Genomic DNA, 15,170 nt, shown 5'->3' on the forward strand with positions numbered 1-15,170 from the left:
CAAGACGACTACCTATCACGACAGAATAAATCTCCTCGCGCTTATACTTATAACAAAGCTGGCTCAAAGCTTTACAATCACCGAGTTGCTATCACCCAGTCTTGTACCCAGCTCGCGCCGTCAATCGGGAAACGCCTGGCTTTTTCTGCTGGAGCCATCTTTTTTGTTCTCTCCTTGCTTTCGTGACTTCGTCTTTAGATTTAAAAAAAAGGTTGATTTTTACACCAACGAAGCTTCAAAATGAGACGAAGATATGAAAACGATCCCAAAGAACATGATGATACTAAGCGGGAGCGAAGGGAGGAAGCAGCGAAAACGGAACCGGATAAAACATTAGCGGTTACTCCAATAGATTCGTATCGATCGAGTTTCCCGTACTTTCTTCAACCATCAGAAATTGGTCACTTTTCCTTGGATGTAGATAGGAAATTTCACGATGACAGTCATCAGTTGAAGTATTTTGACCCCCCTGATAAGATCTCCTTCGATCTAAGCGAAGGATATAAAGAGTTCAAAGCGAAAGACGAAGATGTGAAAGAGGGACTAGGTCATTTGCTAGAGTGGATTAGTGCTCACAGAGAGAAATTTGCACTACCGGGTGAAGAGAGGGTAGAGAATGGACAAGCCGCAGATGCCAGACCAGCAACGAAGAGGTGAGTACTAGAAGTGTTTTGAGATTATTATTTATTGAGATGTTGACGTTAATCATAATGGTTTAGATATTGATTATTTATTATAATTGGACGATGTAGAAGTGATGGTAGTAAGGTAATAGTAACGGGGTGGGTGGGGGGTTCTTCAGGGTAAACGTGATAAAGATGCTCGTGATAGAGATGCTTGTCAGGAAATTTAAAAAATACCCCTTACAATACCTGCACAACCAAAAATTGCTACCCTAAAAATACCTATGTTAATACCAATTCATTTTTCAATGACAATGACTACAATGGTGATGGTCTTAACAGTTTGAACACCGACTTTGTGACATGGAGGGGCGATCTCACCAAGCTGCTCTGCACTCCATACGAGACCAAAGAGCCCTGGCAAATGGCTGCAACCCAATTCAAGGGCACTATATACTTCACTGATGTAGAAACTGAGGAGGCAAAGGTTTGTCGAAGGAACATGGACGAGCGACATAAAAAAATGTGTTACTGGGGGCATAAATTTGAAACATATGTCACAAAGCTTGTGTCTGAACGAGGCAAGAGGGAAACAGTGATGGGAGCATCGACATCTACTGCGTCAACATCAGAGGGTGGCGCTTCAGCTAAGCCTGTCAATAATTCAGAAGCTTATGTGTCGGTGGTCAGATCAAGACTGGAGAGTCATTCCCTGGTGTTTGGTGCCGAGATAGACTGCTGCACTAAGGTAATTCCTACATAAATAGATTACTGCTATGGACTATATAAAATGACTTTGTACCTGATGTTTCCACTTCCTTCTTATAAACCCACCTCACTACCATTTTAGCACTCTTTACCCTCACGGTTTCATGTCTCCCACAACAATTCCTCCTCTCCACACTGCATCCACTACCCCGCTCACGGACCACCCCGCTCACAGACCACCCCGCTCAAGTGCTACTCTCATCTATTGTGCCTTGGTATGAATAGCCCTTATAACCAGTACCTTCAGGCGATATTTATCATTTGAAAAAAATAGTATTTGAGGATGACTTTATAAGAAATAACCCACTTTTTGGCCGCTAAGGGGGTTGAGAGCGCACCCCCCCTGTGTACACACCTGACCTTGTGATGCCTCCAGAAGACCTTGATCCCATGGTGCTACTCATACATTAGCATGTTGGGAAGTATCTACCATATTTTTGGGGTTTTATTTTTGGGGGACTTAGAAAACTTTGTCTGGTATTTTTTGGTCTCAGCTTTTTACCCCATGCTACTGTAGAAAGAAGACTTTTCTGTAAATTTGAAGTAGAAGGATGGAACACATTTCTCTTCAAATCACAATAATATGCAGTCATTTTACTGTGAACTTTAGACTTTTTTGAGAAATTTTTTGTAACTGTCCTTGTTATTTTTCGGTGTATACTGTATTTACTCATGTATAATACACACTTTTCCATGTGAAAATGACCTCGAAAATTGGGGTGCGTATTATACATTTCTTATACACTTCTTATTTGTGAGGTAAAACATTTGCATAATAACAAAAACAATGAAGGCTCTTGAGTATTGAGTATAAATAAGTTAATAAAAGGTATTTAAACCCTGTGCCGATGTAAATAAAAACATGGACATAAAATATCTATGCCTCTAGTATGCTTGTTTTTTTATTAACATATAATTTTTCCACATATTTTGAATCTTGGATTTTTGTGAAATATAGCTACTTTTCTAATTTTTGAAAATGGTCTAAAAAATCAAGGTGTGTACAGGATTATATATAAATGCGTATTATACATGAGTAAATATGGTAACTTTCTTTGTTGTTTGTTGCTGTGTTTTTTTAACTTCTTGGCCCCACATTTTACAGGAAACAGAAGAATCGCCAGGAAATTACATCGAGCTCAAGACGTCTCATGCTCCACAGAATCACCAACAGCACTTGTCTTTCAATCGCTACAAGCTACTCAAATGGTGGGCACAGTCTTACCTGGCAGGAGTGCCAAAAATCATTGCTGGTTTCCGTCATGATTACGGTCATGTGGATAAACTCGAAACTTACAACACCCTGGAAATACCCCATCTCCTTGAAAACCAACGAAACATGTGGGATTCAACCATCTGCTTCAACTTCCTGGAAAAGTTTCTATGCTGGTTGCGCTCTGTGGTGGTGTTGGACGACCCAAATAGAGTTTACCTTTTCTCATTCAGTTCTCCATTCAAACAAGTGGAATACCAGGGATTTACAAATGGGGAGGATAAGCTTTTGCCAGAGTGGTATATTAAGACATTTGAAATCAATTTTGTATAGTTACTTGTGTGTTTTGAGGGGTAATCAGGTGATAGATGGTAATACTTGTAATAAGTAATAGTGCAGGGGAATATAAGACCCCACCCTGCACGTGCAGAGATAAGAAACTATGTGGGTAACTAGGCAATGGAATAATTTGACTGCGTCAGTAATTAAAAAGGTAATTAATTTTCATTGTATATTCTTATAAAAAAGATTCTAGATGGAGCTACTGTAAGGATGTCATTTTCTGCTCCGGATTTCAACCTGAATTTTTCTTTAGATGCTCCCATGTATTATCATGCTAGAGGATCCAGCGTACTTTGCGGGCAGTTGTGACCTATGACCTGGTATTTGATGATAAGATAGAATTTTGAAATGTTCAATAAAATATAGTGTCCCCATTTTATTTTTGTGCTTTTATGTTGACCGTAGGTCTCGCAGGTCTATTTTGTTTTCAAAAATAGCCTTTAAAAACAAACCCCCTCACTCCCTTCTCACCGCACGCACGGTGTGAGACTTCGCCTGAGCTGTCGGTTGCGTCCCATTCGTCCCAGGGTTCCCGCCTACGGTATTTATAATAAAAAAAACTCTTCGTGTGCTACGCTTTTTCGTGCACGGAACAATATTAGTAAGGAATAATGACAGTAGCACGTTTCGAGTATTAGATTTATTAAGGAGTCACGGAACATTGCTTCTGCGTCACTCCATCCGGTGGATCATGAATATGCATTATTGTCTCAACAACACAATCGAGACTAGTAAAACGTGATCGGTGGGAATCGGTGAGCTTCTTTTCGATTGCAGCGAATAACACTTTCAGTGCGAACAAGACTAATTTCCAGTGATATATATATATATATACAGCTTATGGATTTGTTCTGGTGAAATTTGACCCCGAAAGCGTGATAGAAACTTGTTATCTTTCATCGTACAAACACTACTGAATTCTCTTTCTGTTGTGATACGAAATGATGTACTGAACGGTTACAGCGAAATTATCGACGACTTTGAATGTGAAGAATGAGCTGATGCCATGGAAACTTGAGGGAAATCGATTATTTTGCGAATTCTTTTTTGATCGTGACTATCTCTTCATTAGTTCGTGCTGGCTTGAACTTATAGAAGCGTGCAACAGCGGAAATCGACTGAGCTCTTCAACTTATTTATTATATTATGGCTGGCGATTTCCCCAACTGGCTTGGGCCTTTATTGACCTCAGTACTTTTAATTGTAATCATCATTTGTGTTTGCTGGTATTACTGTTACTGGAAGCCGAAAAAGGAAAAACAAAACAAAGACAAAGAGTCCGGAATTGAGGCAGGTGTGAAACGCGACACTGGTTGTCCTGTTATTCATGATAAAAGGCACAATAAATTGAGTCCTCATCGCACACTAGGGGGCAAATACGAGGATGATTCCACATACTGGGGCTATACAGGGCCATCAGGGTTGGTGGGGATGAATTACGGATCATATGGCTTGGACTACTGTCCGATATCCGACACACAGCTCCCGATATGCAACGAGTACACTCTCCCAAAGTTCCAGTACAGTAAATATGATTATGCAAATAAGTGTAAGATGGTGTCTCAAAAGTGCAGAGACCCAAGAAAAGGTCCACCAGCACGATGCAAGAAGATTGAGCGCACTCACTGTGCTTCGGCACATGTCAAAAAATGCATGAAAGGGGAGTATGTGCATCAGCCAAGCCTCCCTGCAATTATGGAGGGGGAGTCAATGGGGTCCCTTTGTTTGGAGGAGGCTGAGGAGGAATTTGGTCCAGTTAAAAATGCCTGCTGTTATACTCGTGAAAATGAGTTGGTATACAATAATATTATAGCTCCACCAGCAAAGCCGGATGACAAGAAATCTGATTACAAGGCAACAGTTGATGGCGTAGACATTTGTGTTAGCTGTGAAGGCAATACATGCCACGAGACTGTATGATAATACACCTATACACATACTTTTATAAAGAATTACTAAAACGTACTTGTGCTACAAAGGATTCCCAATATTTTGGTACAGGACTGGTGTTGAAAAGATTTAGAAATTACCCTTAAAGATGCCTATATAGGTATATCATGACTTAATTTGATACCTCAAAAGATAACATTTTTTGGATGCCTCAAAAGATAATATTTGATTAAAGGAGAAAAATAGAACCCAAAAGATTGCTTTCGAGCTCTAAAAGATAACAACCTCTGAAAAATATAATAATCATCTCATTTCCTGTACCTAAACTTTTGGGATACTGCCCCTCTCTCTACCGCTATTGGAGAGGTACCCAATTCTTGTATTGATTGGTATTGGTGCTATACTAGAGAGAGTCAGAGGAGGTGAGAGGGTTAGGCAAAAAATAATGTTAGAGTGACAGGCTATGCAACAAGGCAATTGGGGGGTTAGACAGTTACTGTCTAATTCTAGAGTTGGAGGAAGAGGGGGGCAGCCAATATTATTTCCATAGAAGGAAGGTTGACTAATTCATTACCACTGTTCTGTACAGAAATAACTATGGTATGAAAGCTTAGTTTTACACAGCATATTTCATAGCTGTCCACACACATTAGGCGGGTGTCACAAGATTTTGGACACCATCACAAGCCTAATTTTTGTGAGAATGTCCATTCTCTGTATTCACCCGCATTGGCTCTCTCTGGGATTTCTTTTCACATATTTTTTGTATTTCACTTGATTTCACAAAATTTCTGTCCAAGTTGGGTTGACAGCTAAGATGTTTTTATTTGTGTACATTTTTTTATTCAAATCTATATTTCAATATTTATATGCAATGCATACGAAACATTACATCAAGCATCTTAAATGCTCTTTAATTTGTTTTAATGAGATAATGTTTTTTTTCTGCATTTTACTAAGTGGTAGTGGGTCTGCAGGGAGTTGCTAAAGTGGCCTCATAGAGCAACGCTTTTTCAGAAAAAAAGAATTGTAGGGCTTTAAATTTATCCCCAATGTAGGAGATATTAAATGATTTATCTCAGATTTAACAAAAAGGAATTTTAAGACAATACAGCAGCTATTGCAACCCTTTTCGAGAGGTATGGTTTATGAAATGAGCTGCATCATAAAGCCGCAGGACGAACTATTTTTTAATGATTCAGAGAAGAAAAAATGTCACTTTTTAAACATTTTTTTTAGATAACATTGAAAACCCAGAACGTAAACAATGAATTGTAGAATGAAAAAAACCGTCACCAACGCCGTATTGGTTCATGATTTTGTTTCACAGAATGAGTATGTACAGTGCTAATAATGATTGTAAATATAAATTGTAAATGCATTGTGAATCCATTAGTTGTATTCAGGTGTCACCCTTTGAAAAACGGAAGTTAACAATGCGAGAAAAAATGCGCTGAACACAAAAGAACGAAAGCGACTGTTGTAGGGATGAAGAAAAAGTAAAATAAAAGAAACTAGAAAACAGCATAAGGAAAACCATTTAAGAGAACATGTGATATTTAAGACTAAAAGTGCTACAGGGTAAAGATATACTGTTAACTAATTGTTCAAAAGGGATATTTTCAATGGTAAAATCCAGGCTAAAAGTGTCATTCAACCGTGGGAGCCTAGTCAGCCTGTGTCCTTTGAAAGTACGATAGTTTGTGTCAGATTGCTCCATTATTTTCCAGCTGAGCGATTCATTGACACCCTATCATGGGCCTATCACTAGCGTCTTGGCTGCATATTTTTGGATGAAATTCTAAACTAATCTAAATCACAAGCAAATACCTCTGAAATGCACATCGCGGGTCAATTCTTCGGAGAGCTTTCAACATCTTTACTACTATTATGAGTAATAGTAACGTTTGGCTTAGTGTCTTCTTGCCTGCTTCTGTATGCATCGCCTTTGTGATATGGAGTGTTCTGCTTTGTTTGTATTTTGGTATTAAAAGCGCAAAAGGAACGCATAATTTGGATAAAGAGCAGTCATTCGTCTTAAAAAGGCGCAGAATAGCCTACTTAAGAAAAATCTTCGAAAAAATAAAGGGGGCATGTAAAGGAAAGAAGTCCCGTTTGATGACAGATACAAGTAAAGAATCTGGCTCTTTCTCGACCTCAAGCGAGATGCAAAAGAACAAGACCCAAACTCGCCTCAGCATGTACCCAAGCTACTTTAGAAGGCCTCTTGACACGAAAGAGATGATGACAGGGGACGCGGACAGGGAACCTAACGTCATAATCGAAGGGACGATGTGGTCTTACACGCCAGCCTTGTTTTTACATTATGCCACCTTTAGGGGATAAGTAAACTGTGAAAGAGGAACTTTATCAACTTTAGAAATATTAGGATATGAAAGTAAAGCCTTGCTAGACTTTACCCAATGTGATAGTATGTTTACAGTCAATCAAGTCAAACCATTGTAGTGCACAATTTTTTCTTGTTCTTTTTTTTCTTTATGGTAAGCGCGTGATGTGTTCCCTAGTAAGAGCGTTTACTCATAAGCGAGTGTTGTGTTTATTGTATTGGTAACGCCTAGTGCACACTAGCAACATAACAACATAACGACATGGGCGCGCGCACTCTTATCTTCGACATAACGACATAGACATAACGACATAAGAGAAAAAACATGTTTTTTCTCTTATGTCGTTATGTCCATGTCGTTATGTCCATGTTTTTTCTCTTATGTCGTTATGTCCATGTCGTTATGTCGAAAATAATGCCTAGTGCACACTAGCGACATAACAACATAACGACATGGGCGCGCGCGCTCTTATCTTCGACATAACGACATAAGAGAAAAAAACATATTTTTTCTTTTTTGTCATTATGTCCATGTGTTTATGTCGGGCTAAACATAGTGCGCGCGCCCATGTCGTTATGTTGTTATGTTGCTAGTTTTCACTAGGCATAAGAGTGCGCACGCCCATGTCGTTATGTCGATATGTCGCTAGTGTGCACTAGGCGTAAGTGCGTGTTGTGTTTATCGTTAAGCGCGTGATGTGTTCCCTACTAAGAGCGTTTACCCGTAAGCGAGTGTTGTGTTTACTGGTAAGCGCGCGTTGTGTGTTTACTGGTAAGCGCGCGTTGTGTGTTTACTGGTAACCGCGTGGTGCGTTTACTGGTAAGCGCGTGATGTGTTTACTAACCGCGTAATGTGTTTACTGGTAAGCGCGTAATGTGTTTACTGGTAAGCGCGTAATGTGTTTACTGGTAAGCGCGTAAGGTGTTTACTGATAAGCGCGTGGTGTGTTTATTGGTAAGTGGGTGATTTGTGTGCTGGTAAGCGCGTAATGTGTTTGCTGGTAAGCGCGTGATGTGTTTACTAATAAGCGCGTGATGTGTTTACTTGTAAGCGAGTGATGTGTTTACTGGCAAGCGCGAGATGTGTTTATTGGTAAGCGCGTGTTGTGTTTATTTGTAAGCGCGTGTTGTGTTTATCGTTAAGCGCGTGATCTGTTTACTAGTAAGAGAGTTTACTTGTAAGCGAGTGTTGTGCTTACTGGTAAGCGCGTGATGTGTTTACTGGTAAGCGCGTAATGTGTTTACTGGTAAGCGCGTAAGGTGTTTACTGATAAGCGCGTGGTGTGTTTATTGGTAAGTGGGTGATTTGTGTGCTGGTAAGCGCGTAATGTGTTTGCTGGTAAGCGCGTGATGTGTTTACTAATAAGCGCGTGATGTGTTTACTTGTAAGCGAGTGATGTGTTTACTGGCAAGCGCGAGATGTGTTTATTGGTAAGCGCGTGTTGTGTTTATTTGTAAGCGCGTGTTGTGTTTATCGTTAAGCGCGTGATCTGTTTACTAGTAAGATAGTTTACTTGTAAGCGAGTGTTGTGCTTACTGGTAAGCGCGTGATGTGTTTACTGGTAAGCGCGTAATGTGTTAACTGATAAGCTCGTGATGTGTTTATTGGTAAGCGCGTGGTTTTTTCGTAATAATATCAATCGCGAGTTGAATAGGAATACATTCTCCGTGCTCGCGATGCACTTCGTGCATCTTTCTTCGGCACTTCTTACCCACACTACGCGTACTCGATATTTTCGGGCGGTCTGTAACCTATGAAATGAACAAAGACCCTGATGACCAACATAATCCACTTGATAATGCTAAGCCCCGAACCCCCAACAGCGCAACTGATAACTCCCCTTACAAAACAAACACACATGACGTCGACTCGCTCGCACTCGTGGCTTGTAAATCCAGATAGGGTTCCTTCTTTCACTTCAGCAGCATATTAAGTTTTCCTTCTAGTACAAATATTTAAAAAAGCCATATAATAAATAACTTATTAACCTCTCGCGCTCGGTTAATAATTAGATTGGAAGCAAGATTTCAGGACTTTTTAAAGATTTTTTGGGTAACTTCTGCGCTTCTGTAAAGCAAAACAAAAAATGAAAAAATAAGAAATGAGTAATTAAACGCAAAACTAGATTTCAAAACAAGTCCCAAGGGGGTAAATATGTGCGATTTCCAGATGGAAATCTACTACATAGAAGGGTCGATACATACTTGAAGGATGTCCTTAGGAGCTTTTTTATCATGGTGAATTTAAAACGTAATACAAAAATTAATTGTATCATCTCCCAGCGTGGTTTCTTTACACAGAAGATGGATCCCATTAGGTGAACCACTTTACTCATAACATACGAAGACACAGAGCTAAGAGACATGCTTCTCTTCCTTTGCGTTGTCGTTTTCCCTCTAACATCGGCCATTCAGAAAACAAGGAACTCCATGTTTGGCCACTCGCTCCTTGCATCTCCCTACGACGAGACGGGTGTTGGAGAGCTTTGGGAATGCTACAAACTCTGCTATGACGACAAAGAAAACTGCGCCAGCATCAATTACGACATGAAAAAAAGGAGATGCAAACGTATGAAGTTTTCACACATAAACCTGCCTCGCAAACTCTTGAAAATGGACAACTCTGTTTACGCGGATATAAGAGATGGTAAGTACACGGCAAAATTACCCGGAAACACGAATTGCCTCCGAATTAGTAGCTTTTTGCATTAGAGGTCATAAAAATGAAAAGAATAATTGTCTTAGTCAATTCGGAAAGTAGACCAAAGTGTGTATGGCCAACAACATTCGGCAAGTCCGGCACTTTCTGAAAAATTTGAATTAAAGTTCATACTCGTCATACCACGAAAAATGTGTTTATGTTGGGCATTCGGAATATTGAACATAACGCATCGTTTTTTCCCAGTTTTCTGCTAGTTGATACATGAACATATTTGTATATTTTTACATTACATTTACACTTGAAATATCGACTCCAATAAATTTGGTACGCGCCACTCCTCACACACCTTATGTGCTTATTATGTAGAATATACAATATAAACATTTTCTGTGCGAAGGATCGCAGAGACTAAGCACAGAATGCATAATAGGTGCAGCTGTCTTTGTCCCAAAAGACGTTTATGCTCGGCTTCAAAGGTAAGAAATATGTGGAACAAGTCAAACGCCACCAGTGGTATCATCAATGCTACATCCAAATGTTGTCAAATTTGGTCTTTCGTTTCTTCCTTTAAAACGATGTACACCTCCGTGAACCTTGACAGGTTGTGCCAACAAACCCCATCCTCTGGGGATGGAAGATGGCAGTATTCCAGACTCAAGTATCACGGCTTCATCAACTTGGCACACCCCTGGGCACGGTTCTCACCACGCGCGCCTAAATAACCAACCTGTGGCAGGACAACACATAGGCGCGTGGGCAGCCGCGGGAGGCAACAAAGGCGAATATCTACAGGTGGACCTGGGCCGAGTCACGTGGGTTACCCATGTAGCAACGCAGGGGCGCCCAACCTCTAACAGCCAATGGGTGACCGAGTACACTGTGGAGTACAGTCTGAGGGGAGATCAGTGGCAGAGTTACCAAGACGAGAATGGTGTTATTAAGGTAAGGACACGTGTACACTGTGGAATACAGTCTGAGGGGAGATCAGTGGCAGAGTTACCAAGACGAGAATGGCGTGATTAGGGTAAGGACACGTGTACAGTGTGAAGAACAGTCTGATGTGAGATCAGTGGCAGAGTTACCAAGACGAGAATGGCGTGATTAAGGTAAGGACACGTGTACAGTGTAGAGTACAGTCTGAGGGTAGATCAGTGGCAGTTACAAAGACGAGAATGGCGTGATTAAGGTAAGGACACGTGACCAGTGTGGAATACAGTCTGACGGGAGATCAGTGGCAGAGTTACCAAGACGAGAATGGCGTGATTAAGGTAAGGACACGTGTACAGTGTGGAGTACAGTCTGAGGGGAGATCAGTGGCAGAGTTACCAAGACGAGAATGGCGTGATTAAGGTAAGGACACGTGTTTAGTGTGGAGTACAGTCTGAGGGGAGATCAGTGGCAGAGTTACCAAGACGAGAATGGTGTAATTAAGGTAAGGACACGTGTACACTGTGGAATGCAGTCTGAGGGGAGATCAGTGGCAGAGTTACCAAGACGAGAATGGCGTGATTAAGGTAAGGACACGTGTACAGTGTGAAGAACAGTCTGATGTGAGATCAGTGGCAGAGTTACCAAGTCGAGAATGGCGTGATTAAGGTAAGGACACGTGTAACAGTGTGGAGTGCAGTCTGATGGGAGGTCAGTGGCAGTTACCAAGACAGGAATGGCGTGATAAAGGTAAGGACACGTGTACAGTGTGAAGAACAGTCTGAGGGGAGATCAGTGGCAGTTACCAAGACGAGAATGGCGTGATTAAGGTAAGGACACGTGTACAGTGTGAAGAACAGTCTGAGGGGAGATCAGTGGCAGTTACCAAGACGGGAATGGCGTGATTAAGGTAAGGACACGTGTACAGTGTCGAGTACAGTCTGAGGGGAGATCAGTGGCAGAGTTACCAAGACGAGAATGGCGTGATTAAGGTAAGGACACGTGTACTGTGTGGAGAACAGTCTGAGGGGAGATCAGTGGCAGAGTTACCAAGACGAGAATGGCGTGATTAAGGTAAGGACACGTGACTGACCAGTGTGGAATACAGTCTGAGGGGAGATCAGTGGCAGAGTTACCAAGACGAGAATTGCGTGATTAAGGTAAGGACACGTGTAACAGTGTGGAGTGCAGTCTGAGGGGAGATCAGTGGCAGAGTTACCAAGACGAGAATGGCGTGATTAAGGTAAGGACACGTGTTCAGTGTGGAGTACAGTCTGAGGGGAGATCAGTGGCAGAGTTATCAAGACCAGGATGGCTTGATTAAGGTAAGGACACGTGTACAGTTTGGGGTACAGTCTGACGGGAGATCAGTGGCAGAGCTACCAAGACCTAGATGTTGCGATTAAGATAAAGACACGTACAGTAACTAGCGAAGTGGTCGAGACGAAAATGGCGTGTGTGTGGTAAATATGTTGACTAAATTTTTATGAATACTTATACATATGTATGCTTATATGTTTTTTAAACATATTTGATCCATCGAAGAAGTGTCTACATACGGGCGTATCATGTGTTATCTTGTTAAATTTCAATTTGCGCCTTTTTTCAGGTGTTCCCTGGAAACTCCAATAAGACCACTGTGGTGATGTACGAGTTCTCCCCTGTCATCAAAGCGCGTTACGTCAGGATTGTAGCACAGGCTTGGATAGGAAATACCTGCATAAGAGCTGAACTGTACGGATATGCTGTCTGTTAGGGTTTACTGTCGTTTTTGTCCACATTTCAATCTTTCAATGTTTTTGCTTAAAATGGAAAAGCCCAATAAAGTCGTTTGGAAGGTGGCCCACGTACATCGCGATTGCAAACTAAATACTAGACAAGACCAACTTACCAGCAACACAAGTGGTTTGACTTAAAACCAGAAAAATACACTGTTGTGTACTTGTAACCATTTTTTCAAGCTTGAGAGATAATAGTTTTCATTCTAGAAAAAATTCTAGGAAATATTCGAAAGAGCCCACTTCAGAGAAAGGATGGAACTTGATTTTGATATATAGAAATAACGTTTAATTATTTATGTCAATGGTAGCGATCACTTTTTGAACACACAAAATTACCTAAAATTACCCAAAATTATTAATAAGAGAGAGTTCCAATAAAAGAGAATAAATACCAAAACAGAGTGGACATCTTATAAGAATTTTTCCATCACCCAAATGTGTAGTCTCGGGTAAGGGAAAGTTCATAAATTATCCCGAGGCGGGGGGGGACGTGAGGATGCTGTGGTGTGGCCTCGAGAAATTTCCGAGGACTAAATGGGGGGCGTCGAAAGTGTTTGGATTTTAAAAAGAGGGGTCACGGATTTTTTTTTTTTGGTGTTGTCTCTTCTATATAATTTGACCAAGTGTCAAATCAGACTTCTTGGTTCAACGAGTCTCGGTTTGGGGGCAGTTATTTGGCATGCACAATCCAGGAGTCGAGGATACGTATTAAAGCCTCATTGTCACCAGTTTACTTCCGGTCAATTACATAGCAATCTCCGATAATTTTTAACGGAAAACGCGAATAATACTTCAAATTATTGAAAGCAGTGTGTTTATTGGAAGTTTCTTTGAGGATGTGATTGATAATTTAGAGCGGATGACCTGTTTTTTATCTCGGATTCTAATAGATTCTTTTGTCTTTAACGGTTGAGGTTTCCGTCGGACCTCCGGAAGTAAACTGGTGCAGTGCGGCTTTATGCTACGTTTTATCTATGCAATCCAAACCTGTATACACCTATACACACTTACATTTTTTACATGAGTTCCCCTATTTGATATTTATAAAGTGCTTATGTTCCATATTTAAAATTATTAACCAAACGTTCTAATGCTATAAGCGCTCATTTTTTGATAGGCTCTATTTCCAGCCGTTGCGAGGCCTCATCGGCCTGCGGGCTCACAGAAACGAGCTGGAAATCGAGCCTAATTTATCGTCATCAACATCCTCGCTCATTCTATCAACAAAATTTGACAGATTTCGTGACCTGCTATAGCTTAGCATCCAATGAGCGAAAAGAAAGCTACATGCGCTGAATATGCGCACGTATATGCTGAATGTGCTCCGCGCTATGGCCGCTTTACGGAAATCTATTTCAGAAAATTCTAACTTGAAAGGTCAGGAACCGGCCCCTGGTTTACTTGGTGTACACCTTTGTTGATGCTTTGACACTTTTTAAAAAAAAATTAGATAATCTTGAAAAACCGTCACCAAAGCCGTGACTTTGTTTCACAGAATGATAATGTACAGTGCGATAATGATTGTAAATAAAAATTGTAAATGCCTCTCCCTCTTTGTCTTAAAAACAATCATGTGAATCCATTAGTTGTATTCAGGTATTACCCTTTGTAAGTATCAAACGAAGAAATAAAAAGAAAAACAAACTGAAAATGATGATAAGCTCATCGAGAAAAACCGAAGTTAACAATGCGAGAAAAAATGCGCTAAAAAACAAAAGAACGAAAGCGACTGTTGAAGGGATGAAGAAAAAGTAAAAGAAAAGTAACTAGAAAACAGCATAAGGGAAACCATTTAAGAGAAAATGTGATCCTTACGACTAAACGTGCTGGTAAAGATATACTGTTAAGTATTTTCAATTGCAAAATCCAGGTTAAAAGTGTCATTCAACCGTGGGAGCCTAGTCAGCCTGTGTCCTTTGAAAGTACGATAGTTTGTGTCAGATTGCTCCATTATTTTCCAGCTGAGCGATTCATTGACACCCTATCATGGGCCTATCACTAGCGTCTTGGCTGCATATTTTTGGATGAAATTCTAAACTAATCTAAATCACAAGCAAATACCTCTGAAATGCACATCGCGGGTCAATTCTTCGTAGAGCTTTCAACATCTTTATCACTATTATGAGTAATAGTAACGTTTGGCTTAGTGTCTTCTTGCCTGCTTCTGTATGCATCGCCTTTGTGATATGGAGTGTTCTGCTTTGTTTGTATTTTGGTATGAAAAGCGCAAAAGGAACGCATAATTTGGATAAAGAGCAGTCATTCGTCTTAAAAAGGCGCAGAAAAGCCTACTTAAGAAAAATCTTCGAAAAAATAAAGGAGGCATGTAAAGGAAAGGAGTCCCGTTTGAATACAAGTGGGGCATGTGAAGGAAAGAAGTCCCGTTTGATGACAGATACAAGTGGGGCATGTGAAGGAAAGGAGTCCCGTTTGATGACAGATACAAGTGGGGCATGTGAAGGAAAGGAGTCCCGTTTGATGACAGATACAAGTAGAGAATCTGACTCTTTCTCGACCTCAAGCGAGATGCAAAAGAACAAGACCCAAACTCGCCTCAGCATGTACCCAAGCTACTTTAGAAGGCCTCTTGACACGAAAGAGATGATGACAGGGGACG

General features: G+C 40.7%; 2 protein-coding genes across 2 annotated transcripts; both read left to right on the forward strand.

Moving 5' to 3' along the window:
• LOC116610286 (decapping and exoribonuclease protein-like) lies at nt 1-3,144 on the forward strand. The gene is made up of 4 exons (XM_048719466.1): nt 1-653; nt 966-1,371; nt 2,497-2,913; nt 2,966-3,144. The coding sequence occupies exons 1-4, from the start codon at nt 241-243 to the stop codon at nt 2,993-2,995; spliced, it is 1,266 nt and encodes a 421-aa protein (XP_048575423.1). The 5' UTR covers nt 1-240; the 3' UTR covers nt 2,996-3,144.
• A 6,322-nt stretch (nt 3,145-9,466) lies between these two features.
• Nucleotides 9,467-12,528, forward strand: LOC125557534 (lactadherin-like). The gene is made up of 4 exons (XM_048720200.1): nt 9,467-9,830; nt 10,447-10,771; nt 12,034-12,097; nt 12,382-12,528. Exons 1-4 carry the CDS (start codon nt 9,548-9,550, stop codon nt 12,526-12,528), a joined length of 819 nt encoding a protein of 272 aa, XP_048576157.1. The 5' UTR covers nt 9,467-9,547.
• Nucleotides 12,529-15,170: the final 2,642 nt, after the last annotated feature.

This window comes from Nematostella vectensis, chromosome 12, assembly GCF_932526225.1.
Source record: "Nematostella vectensis chromosome 12, jaNemVect1.1, whole genome shotgun sequence".
NCBI classification, from domain to species: Eukaryota; Metazoa; Cnidaria; class Anthozoa; order Actiniaria; family Edwardsiidae; genus Nematostella; species Nematostella vectensis.

What these genes read in the sequence shown, in the direction of transcription:
- LOC125557534 (XM_048720200.1), top strand. Translation starts at nt 9,548, where the DNA reads ATGCTTCTCTTCCTTTGCGTTGTCGTTTTCCCTCTAACATCGGCCATT. An exon ending in TTACGCGGATATAAGAGATG is followed by an intron (nt 9,831 to 10,446) that starts GTAAGTACACGG and finishes GAACCTTGACAG; the next exon opens with GTTGTGCCAACAAACCCCAT. An exon ending in TGGCAGAGTTACCAAGACGA is followed by an intron (nt 10,772 to 12,033) that starts GAATGGTGTTAT and finishes ACACGTGTTCAG; the next exon opens with TGTGGAGTACAGTCTGAGGG.
- LOC116610286 (XM_048719466.1), top strand. Translation starts at nt 241, where the DNA reads ATGAGACGAAGATATGAAAACGATCCCAAAGAACATGATGATACTAAG. An exon ending in AGATAGACTGCTGCACTAAG is followed by an intron (nt 1,372 to 2,496) that starts GTAATTCCTACA and finishes CACATTTTACAG; the next exon opens with GAAACAGAAGAATCGCCAGG. An exon ending in TGCCAGAGTGGTATATTAAG is followed by an intron (nt 2,914 to 2,965) that starts ACATTTGAAATC and finishes AGGGGTAATCAG; the next exon opens with GTGATAGATGGTAATACTTG.